Source organism: Dendropsophus ebraccatus, chromosome 3 (assembly GCF_027789765.1).
Source record: "Dendropsophus ebraccatus isolate aDenEbr1 chromosome 3, aDenEbr1.pat, whole genome shotgun sequence".
Lineage (NCBI taxonomy): Eukaryota > Metazoa > Chordata > Amphibia > Anura > Hylidae > Dendropsophus > Dendropsophus ebraccatus.
The window spans coordinates 41933023-41945462 of NC_091456.1; the positions used below are offsets into that span (position 1 = coordinate 41933023).

Below are 12440 nucleotides of genomic sequence, written 5' to 3' on the forward strand. Positions count from 1 at the left end.
GGCACTGGCTACTATGGGGGGGGGACTGGCTACTATGGGGGCACTGGCTACTATGGGGGCACTGGCTACTATGGGGGGCACTGGCTACTATGGGGGCACTGGCTACTATGGGGGGCTCTGGCTACCATGGGGGCACTGGCTACTATGGGGGGCACTGGCTACTATGGGGGCACTGGCTACTATGGGGGGCACTGGCTACTATGGGGGCACTGGCTACTATGGGGGCACTGGCTACTATGGGGGGCACTGGCTACTATGGGGGCACTGGCTACTATGGGGGGCACTGGCTACTATGGGGGCACTGGCTACTATGGGGGGCACTGGCTACTATGGGGGGCACTGGCTACTATGGGGGCACTGGCTACTATGGGGGGCACTGGCTACTATGGGGGACACTGGCTACTGTGAGGGGCACTGGCTACTATGGGGGGCACTGGCTACTATGGGGGACACTGGCTACTATGGGGGGCACTGGCTACTATGGGGGTCACTGGCTACTATGGGGGCACTGGCTACTGTGAGGGGCACTGGCTACTATGGGGGCACTGGCTATTATGGGGGGCACTGGCTACTGTGGGGGCACTGGCTATTGTGGGGGCACTGGCTACTATGGGGGGCACTGGCTACTATGAGGGGCACTGACTACTATGGGGGGCACTGGCTACTATGGGGGTACTGGCTACTATGGGGGACACTGGCTACTATGGGGGCACTGGCTATTGTGAGGGGCACTGGCTACTATGGGGGGCACTGGCTACTATGGGGGCACTGGCTACTATGGGGGGCACTGGCTACTATGGGGGGCACTGGCTACTATGAGGGGCACTGACTACTATGGGGGGCACTGGCTACTATGGGGGGCACTGGCTACTATGTGGGCACTGGCTACTATGGGGGGCACTATATGGGGGGATTGGCTACTATGGGGGGCACTATATGGGGGGGATTGGCTACTATGGGGGGATTGGCTACTATGGGGGGCACTATATGCAAAGATGTGGGGGATTTGATGGTGGCGGTTGGGGGGGGCCAATTCGCACCTCTGCCCAGGGGCCCATAATACTGTTAAGACGGCCCTGAGGAGGGGCCTGTGCTAATTCACCTACAGTAAGCAGCCATCTGTATAGATCGCGGTATAGTTTATTTATTTTTTTTGGGGGGTGGGGGATTATCGCCCGGGGCCTCCACCAACCTTAATCCGGCCCTGTGTTCAGTATTTGAACTCAACCATTTGTCCAGTAGATGCAAATTTAGTCTCATCAACTCTTGAATTTCTCTTTCCTTAATTCCAGTGATATCATTATGTCTTTTGGCAACTATATATAGAGGTTTAGCACCCGGATTCTGCATATTGGGTTGTACATCCCTTAGCCCTTCCTTTGTGTATCATTATGTCTTTGTTCACATCCTCCACAAAAGTTACAGTTTCTTACATTTAGGCCATGTTCACACTACGTATTTTTTTTTAAATTAAACAACGGCCGTTGTTGTAGGTTTGCAACAACAGCCGTTGTTTAATCACAGTGGCCAACTGCATTAACCCCTATGGATTACCGGCCGTAGTGTATAGACACTGTATACACTCTAGCCGGGATTCCCTGCGGCCGCACAGAAAACTGCCATGTCTATTTTGTGCGGACGCTATTTAGTGAACACTGGCCGCACCAAATAGACTGTGCACACAATGTAAAGCACGGCTTCCGGACTTATTTACATTGTCCGCTATGGCTATTTGAAGTGCGGGCACACCCTAATGCAGTGCTTCCCAACCTTTTCCACCTTGGGGCACCCCTTGGAAAAAAAATTTTCCTCGGGGCACCCCTACTAAATAATGTTCTACAAAATAAGAAAACCGTCATACAGTGACTCACAGGTGACATCTTCTTTGATCTGAGGAGTTACTTTCCCCTTTCCTCTCCATCCGCCATGATGATTTCTTCCAGCTACTTTTCATCTCTTCAGAACCTGCAAGACAAACAATTTAGGCTCCGCCCATTTCTAGCAACTTCCTTTCCTTTCTCCCTCCTATAGGCTCCCGAAGTAACTGCGCTGTTTGGTGTTATGTGCAGTAAAGCGAGTAGGAATGTGGGATTCCCCCTGTATGTAGGATCCCCTGCTGTGCCCCCATGAGCTAATAATGCCCCCAGAGGTGCCCCCATGAGCTAATAATGCCCCCAGAGGTGCCCTCATAAGCTAATAATGCCCCCAGAGGTGCCCCCATGAACTAATAATGCCCCCAGAGGTGCCCCCATTAACTAATAATGCCCCCAGAGGTGCCCCCATGAACTAATAATGCCCCTAGAGGTGCCCACATGAACTAATAATGCCCCCAGAGGTGCCCCCATGAACTAATAAAGCCCCCAGAGGTGCCCCCATGAACTAATAATGCCCCAAGAGGTGCCCCCTATGAACTAATAATGCCCCCAGAGGTGCCCCCATGAACTAATAATGCCCCCAGAGGTGCCCCCATATACTAATAATGCCCCAGAGGTGCCTCCATGAACTAATAATGCCCCCAGAGTTGCCCCCATGAACTAATAATGCCCCCAGAGGTGCCCCCATATACTAATAATGCCCCCAGAGGTGCCCCCATATACTAATAATGCCCCCATGAACTAATAATGCCCCCAGAGGTGCCCCCATGAACTAATAATGCCCCCAGAGGTGCCCCCATATACTTATAATGCCCCAGGGGTGGCCCCCATATACTAATAATGCCCCCTGAGGTGCCCCCATGAACTAATAATGCCCCCAGAGGTGCCCCATATACTAATAATGCCCCAGAGGTGCCTCCATGAACTAATAATGCCCCCAGAGTTGCCCCCATGAACTAATAATGCCCCCAGAGGTGCCCCCATATACTAATAATGCCTCCATGAACTAATAATGCCCCCAGAGGTGCCCCCATGAACTAATAATGCCCCCAGAGGTGCCCCCATATACTTATAATGCCCCAGGGGTGGCCCCCATATACTAATAATGCCCCCTCAGGTGCCCCCATGTACTAATAATGCCCCCAGAGGTGCCCCCATATACTAATAATGCCCCCAGAGGTGCCCCCATATACTAATAATGCCCCCAGAGGTGCCCCCATATACTAATAATGCCCCCAGAGGTGCCCCCATATACTAATAATGCCCCCAGAGGTGCCCCCATGAACTAATAATGCCCCCAGAGGTGCCCCCATATACTAATAATGCCCCCAGAGGTGCCCCCATATACTAATAATGCCCTCAGAGGTGCCCCCTATGAACTAATAATGCCCCCAGAGGTGCCCCCATGAACTAATAATGCCCCCAGAGGTGCCCCCATAAACTAATAATGCCCCCAGAGGTGCCCCCATATACTAATAATGCCCCCAGAGGTGCCCCCATAAACTAATAATGCCCCCAGAGGTGCCCCCATATACTAATAATGCCCCCAGAGGTGCCCCCATATACTAATAATGCCCCCAGAGGTGCCCCCATATACTAATAATGGCCCCGAGGTGCCCCCCATGAACTAATAATGCCCCCTGCTCTGCCCCTAAAAACAAACAAACATCCTAATCCGCGCTGTATGGCTGCAGGCAGCAGCTCTTCCTCCTCTTCGGGCTCCATCTTGCGAGCTGCGGGGACGGGACGTCCGGCAGGCGTGATGACGTCACATGATCACGCCTGCCGGAGAGGTCACGTCCCGGCCTCCCATAGGCTGCTGGCATGAAGTGCCGGCGGCCTATGGGAGTGAATATAGGAGCAGGATGCTGACACTTCCTGCTCCTGCTGCTTACTTTAAGGTTCCGCCCGCTCACAGTGCAGGCGGAATATGAAAGTGATCTGTGCATCCCGAGAAGCTGCGCGTCCGCAGCTTCTCGGGATGCTTAAAGAGACATCGCACATTTCCCACCGGGATCCTGCGGCACCCCTGGCAGGTTCTCCCGGCACACCAGTGTGCCGCGGCACCCCGGTTGGGAAACGCTGCCCTAATGTGTCGGCATTCCAATTAATTTTAAGTGATGTTAACTCACTGCAGTATCGTCCGGGTTGAACATCTCAGAACGGCCGCTGTTTTGCCATGTGTAAACATGGCCTAACTCTGTTTTGGACCCTTTGCAGTTGTCACTGTATGTAAAGGGAAAGTGTTCCACGCAATATGAATAAATGGACACAAATGTATATGTGTCCATATATTCATATATCACCAAGGCCACCTTTCCCAAATCTTCCTGTCTATGTGCCATACCCCCTACTTTACACAGCATCTCTAGATCTTCTGACCTTCTGACCCCTTTGTCTCATCAGCTGTTGGGTGCCGCTCTGCTTGATGCCCGCTGTTCTCATCAAACAGACGTCATGGAGGAAGGAGGCCGGGGACGTCTTAGTTTGGGGATCATTTCTGTCTGTGTCTGTCCAGTGGGGTACCTGGGGCCCACCAGAGGAAATGATCCTTGGGGCCCACCAATATAGAACCCGAGAGACACGACATGCTGACCCGCTGCTTTCCTGGATTCATCTGTATCTGTGACAAATCCCTTGTGAACAACATTTTCAGTCAAACTAAAACTCTCATAACCCCTACATTTATACAGCTCTCAGGGTATGCTGGGAGTTGTAGTTTCTGAGGGCACAACCTTATAATAAATCACTGTGTGCAGAGTCTCCTGGTGGCTGCAATCTGTGGGTGACAACCATCAGCCCTGAAGGTCCAGCAATACATCTGTCTAAAGCGGCAGTTATCAGAGGATTGCACTACTGTACTACAATTCCCAGCATATCCTGAGGGCTGCAGACTGTAAGGACATGCTGGAAGTTGTAGTGCCTGCAGCTGTTGTAGTTGGGTCCTAGGTGCATTATACACTGGATGCTTTGTGGCATATAAAAATACATAGATCTATGGGGGCTCAGTGTAGGGAAGTGACCCCAGAACAGCACTAATAGGTGATAGGGGGAGATGTTTTTGTTCTATCCCCTATTAGTGATGTTCTGGGGTCACTTCCCTGCACTGAGCCCCTACAGATCTATGTATTATGATCTCCCACAAAGCACCCAGTGTACAATGCACCTAGGACCTAACTACAACAGCTGCAGGCACTACAACTCCCAGCATTTACTGACAACGTGCAGCCCTCGGGATATGCTAGGAGTTATAGTGCCTGCAGCCGTTGTAGTTGGGTCCTAGTTTAAAAGTCTGCGCTAGTGTACTGTAGTTACCACGGTGCTGTTTCCGTAAACTACCGCAAACAATACACTGACCCATTTAGACACTAATGGTACACAGGCTCTGCATGCTTTAGAAGTGATTACAGTGCAGTTACTAATGACTCACAGGTGAAGTCTTCTCCGATTGCCGTCTCTCACTTTTTGCTTTCTTCTCCATCTGGTGCAGCCATCATGAAGACTTCTCCAACCACAACTCGTCTTCAGGCGGGCAACTGGGGGTGACTGGGGAAGGGAGGCAGCTTGGGGTGGCAGGGAGAGCTGCTGGGGTGATGGGGAGCAGCTGGGGGTGACTGGGGCAGGATGTCAGCTAGGGTAACAGGTTAACAGGGGAGCAGCTGGGGTGACGGGGAGGGATAGCAGCTAGGGGTGGCAGGGGGAGAATCTGAGGAGGCAGGGGGAGCAGCTTGGGGGGGGGGGCAAGGGGAGCGGCTTGTGGGGCAGGGGGAGTAGATGGGGCAGGGGGAGCAGCTGGGGTGAAATGGGGCAGGGGGAGTAGCTGGGGGGCAGGGGGAACAGCTGTGGGGCAGAGGGAGCAGCTGTGAGGGCAGGGGGAGCAACTGGGAGGGCAGAGGGAGTAGATAGGGGGCAGGAGGAGCAACTTGGTGCGACAGGCAGGGGGAGCAGATGGGGGGCAGCTAGGGTGGAAGGGAGAAGATGAGGGCAGCTGGGGAGACAGGGGGAGCAGCTGGGGTGGCAGGGGAGAAGCTGAGGGCAGGGGAACAACTGGGGTGTTAGGGGAGAAGCTGGGTGGCAGGGGGAGAAGATGGGGGCAGGGGGAGCAGCTGGGGTGGCAGGGGAAGCAGCTGGGGTGGCAGGGGGAGAAGATGGGGGCAGGGGGAGCAGCTGGGGGACAGCTGGGGTGACAGGCAGGGGGAGTAGATGGGGTAGGGGGAGCAGCGGGGGGCAGGGAGAAGATGGGGGCAGCTGGGGTGACAGGGGCAGGGGGAGCAGCTGGGGTGTCAGGGGAGAAGCTGAGGTGGCAGGGGAGAAGCTGGGGTGGCAGAGGGAGAAGATGGGGGCAGGGGGAGAAGATGGGGGCAGGGTTAGCAGCTGGAGTGGCAGGGGGAGAAGATGGGGGGCAGGGGGAGCAGCCTGGATGGCACCAGGAGTAGATGGGGGGCAGGAAGAGCAGGTCGGGTACAGCTTGGGTGACAGGCAGGGGGAGCATATGGGGCAGTGGGAGCAGCAGGGAGGCAGCTAGTGCGGCAGGGAGAAGATGGGCCAGCTTGGGTGACAGGGGGAGCAGTTGGGGTGGCAGGGGAACAAGGGAGCAGCTGGGGGGATTGGGAGGGGAAGCAGCTAGGGGTGGTTGGGGGAGAATCTGAGGAGGCAGGGGGAGCAGCTGGGGGGGCAGGGGGAGTGGCTCGTGGGGCAGGGGTAGTAGATGGGGGCAGGAGGAGCAGCTGGGCTGAAAGGGGCAGGGGGGCAGCTGGGGGGCAGAGGGATCAGCTGGGAGGGCAGGGGGAGCAGCTAGGAGGGCAGGGGGAGTAGATAGGGCAGGGGGAGCAGCTGGGTGCGACAGGCAGGGGGAGCAGTTAGGGGGAAGCTAGGATGGCAGGGAGAAGATGGGGGCAGCTGGGGTGACAGGGAGAATATGGGGGGGCAGCTGGGGTAACAGGGGCAGGGGAGAAGATGGGGGCAGGGGGAGCAGCTGGAATGGCAGGGGGAGAAGATGGGGAGCAGCTGGGATGGCAGGGGGAGTAGATGGGGGGAAGGGGAGAAGCTGGGGTGGCAGGGAGAGGAGATGGGGGCAGGGGGAGCAGCTGGGGTGGCAGGGGGAGAAGATGGGGGGCAGGGGGAGTAGATGGGGGGCAGGAGGAGCAACTGGTGGACAGCTAGGGTGACAGGCAGGGGGAGTAGATGGGGGGCAGCTAGGGTGGCAGGGAGAAGATGGGGGCAGCTGGGGTGACAGGGGCAGAGGGAGCAGCTGGGGTGGCAGGGGAGAAGATGGGGGGGCAGGGGGAGAAGATGTGGCAGGGGGAGAAGATGGGGCAGGGGGAGAAGATGGGGGGCAGGGGGAGAAGATGGGGGGGCAGGGGGAGAAGATGGGGCAGAGGGAGAAGATGGGGGGCAGGGGAAGCAGCTGGAATGGCAGGGGGAGAAGATGGAGGGGCAGGGGAAGCAGCTGGGACATCAGGGGGAATAGATGGGGGGCAGGAGGAGCAGCTTGGGGACAGCTGGGGTGACAGACAGGGGACCAGATGGGGCAGGGGGAGCAGCAGGGGGGCAGCTAGGGTGGCAGGGAGAAGATGGGGGCAGCTGGGGTGACAGGGGCAAGGGGAGCAGCTGGGGTGGTAGGGGAGAAGCTGGGGAGCAGGGGAGAAGCTGGGGGGGCAGGGGGAGTAGCTGGGTGACAGGCAGAGGGAGCAGATGGGGGGTTCAGGCGGAGAAGCTAGGAGGTGCATGGGGGGAAGAAGGAGCAGCTGGGGATCATCCAGGGGGCAGAGGAAGGCAGGCAGGCTGGGTCCCCCGCCCATGCAGCTTCGGGTTCGGGGTGAGCTTCCTGCAAAGACAGCCGCAAGCTCACAGCTGCAGCCCGCGGTCCCGACGTCATCGCGCCAAGCAGGAGAGAAGTTTGGGGGGCTGCAGCTGTAAGCAGGCTGTCTGTGCCAGAAGCTCACCCTGGCCCCGAAGCTGCACCCCGGAACCCCCCCCCCTCCCTCGGGCGTGGACTAGGCACCCGTGGTCCGGTGCCTATGGTGGTGGGGGCTAAAAAAAATTTTTGCAAAAAATTTTAATTTGTTCGCTGCGGGTGCCGGACCACGGACCACGGGTGCCTAGTGGCAAATACGACCTTGGATACATCCCCTGGATGGAACTTTGAGCTAGAGCATGTAAACCTCACAGCCTGTGGAATTGGTGTTAGTGGTCAAAGCACAGGTAACAGCACAGGAATATAAAATGACCATATAAAAGATCACAAAACCATGTATAAGAGCGATCAGTGAGGTGTTTTATTATTTAGTGTTTTATACGATGATCATGTTGAAATTCCTTTTCTTCAGGTCTCTTCTCTACATAATTGTCTTCACAACTTAAGACACTCTTTATGGCATGTTTTACCTGTTCATTTTTTAGAGTGTAGATAAATGGGTTTAAGAGCGGCGTCACAATAGAATTTAGAATTATAGCCACTTTGTTAAAATCTATAACAGAGTTTTTAATAGCCCGTAAGCTCATAAACACGTTGCCAGCATAGAATATGAACACAACTAAGAGGTGAGAGGAACAAGTTGTGAAAGATTTCCATCGTCCCCCTGATGAAGGTATCTTTAATATTGCAATAATTATATTTATATAAGATACGATTATCAATATAAGTGATCCAAAGACAATCACTGCAGAAACCATGAAGTTTAACACATTTAGATACCGAGTATCCCTGCAGGCCAGTTTTAAGAGTTGTTCTACGTCACAAAAAAAATGGTTAATTCTATTGGAGCCACAGAAGGTAAGCTGGGCTACTAGTATGGTTGGGGCTATGGTGTCCACAAAGGCACATACCCAAGAACCCGAAACTAGATATAGACAGACTCTGGGGCTTAACACTGCCATGTAACGTAAAGGATAGCATATAGCCATAAACCTGTCAAAAGACATGACTGCTAGAATTAATATCTCTGTTGAACCTAAAAGGAAATAGCTGTAGCACTGTATCATGCAGCCGACATAACTTATGGTTCCTTTTCCATTTGCCAAGATGGAAAGGAACTTTGGTGTTATGGAGGTAGTAACCAAAATGTCTAAGATGGACAAGTTGATGAGGAAAAAATACATTGGTGTATGTAGGTGTTTATTCTTAGAAATGATGAAAACTATGACAATATTTTCCAACACGGTGATGGAGTAGCCAATCAGGAGGAGGGAAACAAATATAACTGTACTCCCTGGAGAATGGTGGAACTCCATTAGGAGAAAACCATCACTCTTGTTAAACATGTTCATATCTAGAAGGCAAAAGTGGTTTGAACTGTGAAATAATATATTATTTATTCAAGAAAAACCAACAAACACAATTTAAGGGTCAGAATAGGACCTATAACCATTTTGTGGCTACACAGCATCATATGAAGCCATTTGTGACGCACTATTGACACCTTTTTAGCTGTAGTCAACATGAATCCCTTAACATAAAAAGTACAAGCCTGTCATCGGCATGGTGTGGTTCTCTGAGAATGCTATATATGAACAGCCAGGCTCCTGCAGTAACGGACCAGATTAGAGGTAACTTGCCGCCTAGATGCTTCCATCATTGGTGACTATGGCATCTGCAGGATAAGATGGGGGGGGGGGGGGTATCTATTTCTGTAACCCATCAAAGGCTGGGCAGCCTTTTAACAAGCTTTAAGGCTATGGAAATGCATAATGCCTTAAAATCATGGGGGGATGAGGGGGGGGGGGGGTAAAATTACGCTGAGAGCGCAATTGACTTAACCCCCCAGGGGCCAGACTGTCACTTTGTGAAATTTTTCAATGGGGCTTGTTACTCGAGTCGAGCACCCGAGCATTAAACAATGCTCGACTCAAGTAACAAGCGTTCAGGTATTTTAGTGCTCGCTCAACTCTACCAGCGATAACTGTATGCTTGTTGAGCTGTACCTTATAGATTGCGATCAGTTTACTATTATTAAGTGAACTGAGTAAGCCAAATCACTGTTTCATCTATGAGAGAATCATATCATGACCTCCCTAAAGGGACAAATAAACATTTAAATAAAAATGTTTGGAAAGAAAAAACAACAACATGATTTCATAATATCCTTGAGGCTATGTTCACACTACGTATATTTGAGGCTGTATATTTCAGGCTGTATAGCAACCAAAACAAGGAGTGGATTGAAAACACAGAAAGGCTCTGTTCACATAATGTTGTAATTGAGTGGATGGCCGTCATTTAATGGCAAATATTTGCTGTTATTTTAAAACAACGGCTGTTGTATTGAAATAATGGCCGTTATTTACCGTTATATGGCGGCCATCCACTCAATTTCAACATTATGTGAACAGAGCCTTTCTGTGTTTTCAATCCACTCCTGGTTTTGGTTGCTATGAGGACCTGACATGAGGACCAAATACAGCCTCAAATATAGAGTGTGAACCCAGCCTTAGGGTGCGTTCACACCTACAGGATCCACAGCAGATCCGCAGCAGATTAGATTTGTTGCTGTGTTCAGTTATGTAAATGAAATCTGCTGCAGATCTGCTGCGGATCCGCAGCAGAAAATACGCTGCGGATCCGGTAAGTGTGAACGTATCCTCAGACTTACATGTCAAGTGTTTAAATGTGGCCACCCAGTGGTTGTCATGGGAATTGCGGTCTGTTAAGGGTTTTGCTAGAGAATCCCGAAAGGCATAGGTGGCTACATCTAAACATATTTCCATTATCACTAGGACCCATATAATATAATTATGAAGACAAATACAATGTGGGAATTTTCACCATTCCATGAGGCAGTCTTAAGTAAACTCCCACCTTACAGCCAGTTCATGCCACAGGCTCAGGAATCCACACCAAATTGCAGTGAATTTAGCATGGAGGAAAGCAACATATTGTATGAAGCCAAATATGTATGATGGGTGCAGGGCTAAATAAATTTCTCTAACTATTAATAAATGGCAGAACTGCCCCCCCCCCCCCAAAAAAAAAAAAAAATATATAAAGCTAAGCTATTACAAAATAGTGCTACTAAAAAAGTAAAAAGTGATTATGGTAATTCAGCGATGGCTTATAAAGTAAAGAAAATCAAATATATTTATGCTGCATGTTGAATGGTACCAGGTTTAAGATGCAGAAGAAATTGTCAGAGTTGCTGTTCTTTTACATTACCCCAGAAAGAGTTAATAGGTAAGTGGGTCAGAAAAGACGTAGGCCAAGACCTACTGTATATCTGTATAAGACCTACTGTATAGATTGGCTCTCTGACTTCAATGGGTTTTCTGTTTAAAACCTTTTTTTTTTACAGCGTGTGTTGTGCAGTATAATTAATGATATACATTAATGATATACATTGGGTTATTACGGACGTGGCGATACCAAACATGTATAGGTTTTGTGTTTTTTAGGTGGTCTTATGTAACAGTTTCTTATATATAGGGAATATAATGCATTTTTATTATTTTTATTTTTTGTGTGTGTTTTGGTGCATACTTTTTTTTTACTAATACACTTGTGTACACTACCCAGTGATCTTTTCATCACTGTTACAATACACTGCACTACTACTGTTGTGCAGTGTATTGTCTTTGTCAGCACTGAGCTGACAGGCAATCTACATAGCAATGCCAGAGGCTTCACACTGACAACCCCGGGGTTGCCATGACGCAGATTGGACGCCGGACATCAGAGCAGAACTTCCGATCAGGTAAGTATACTACCACACCTGACCGGAACCAACTACATGCCGCTGTGATCACTTGACACGTCATCACGTGATCACTTGGGTTAAAACTACCCGGAGCGATAAATTACAGGTAGTTGGTGCAGGAGATCAGCTGTCATACTGACAGCTGATCTGCGGGACTGGCGCTCCTGCACAGGAGGCACTTATTCTGTCCCTGCCGGAAAAAGCTTATGGGGACAGAATAAAGCCCAATAGTGACTGCCGTAAAAGGCCGTATTGGCGGTCACTAAGGGGTTAAAGAGGTTATCCAGCAAAAGTCTTTTTCTTTCAGTTTAACTGGTTTCAGAAAGTTATATAGATTTGTAATTTACGTCTATTTAAAAATCTCAAGTCTTAACCATACTTAACCATACACAGTGGCGTAGCTACCATAGAGGCAGGGTAGGTAGTTGCTATCGGGCCTCTGCAGGAGGGGGGCCTGGGGGAGAAGGTAAGAGCGTGTGTGCTTCTGCTTAACCCCTTACGTACTGCAGTGTGTAAGTGACCCAGTGTTTACTTACATGCTGCAACACAAAAAAGGGTTAACAAGCTGAATAAAGAGACCTCTGCTTCACTGCACAGATAACCTCTGACCTCTGTTCTCCAGCTGAGCAATCAAGGAAAAAAATGTGCAGAGCTCCATGCAGAGGTCAGGGGTTATCAGTGCACTAGCAGTAAGGCAGATATCTCATTGTCTTCTGGACTTATGGCTACTTATACATTGCAGTACATAAGGGGTTAAGCAGAAGGTAGTCTGCTCCTGCACCAATGTATTTAACCAAAAGGGCTCCTAATGGGCCCTTATAGGTGAAAACAGTGGACTGCCAGAGCAAGCAGCCATTGTCTCTCTGCTCTGCCAGTC

General features: G+C 50.9%; 1 protein-coding gene across 1 annotated transcript; it reads right to left on the minus strand.

Annotated features, from left to right (window-relative positions):
• Positions 1 to 8159: 8159 nt before the first annotated feature.
• Positions 8160 to 9143, minus strand: LOC138786471 (olfactory receptor 6M1-like). The gene has a single exon (XM_069963459.1). It carries the CDS (start codon positions 9141 to 9143, stop codon positions 8160 to 8162), a length of 984 nt encoding a protein of 327 aa, XP_069819560.1.
• Positions 9144 to 12440: the final 3297 nt, after the last annotated feature.

Excerpts from the sequence above, each read along its gene's own strand:
- LOC138786471 (XM_069963459.1), bottom strand. The coding sequence starts at position 9,143 with ATGAACATGTTTAACAAGAGTGATGGTTTTCTCCTAATGGAGTTCCAC.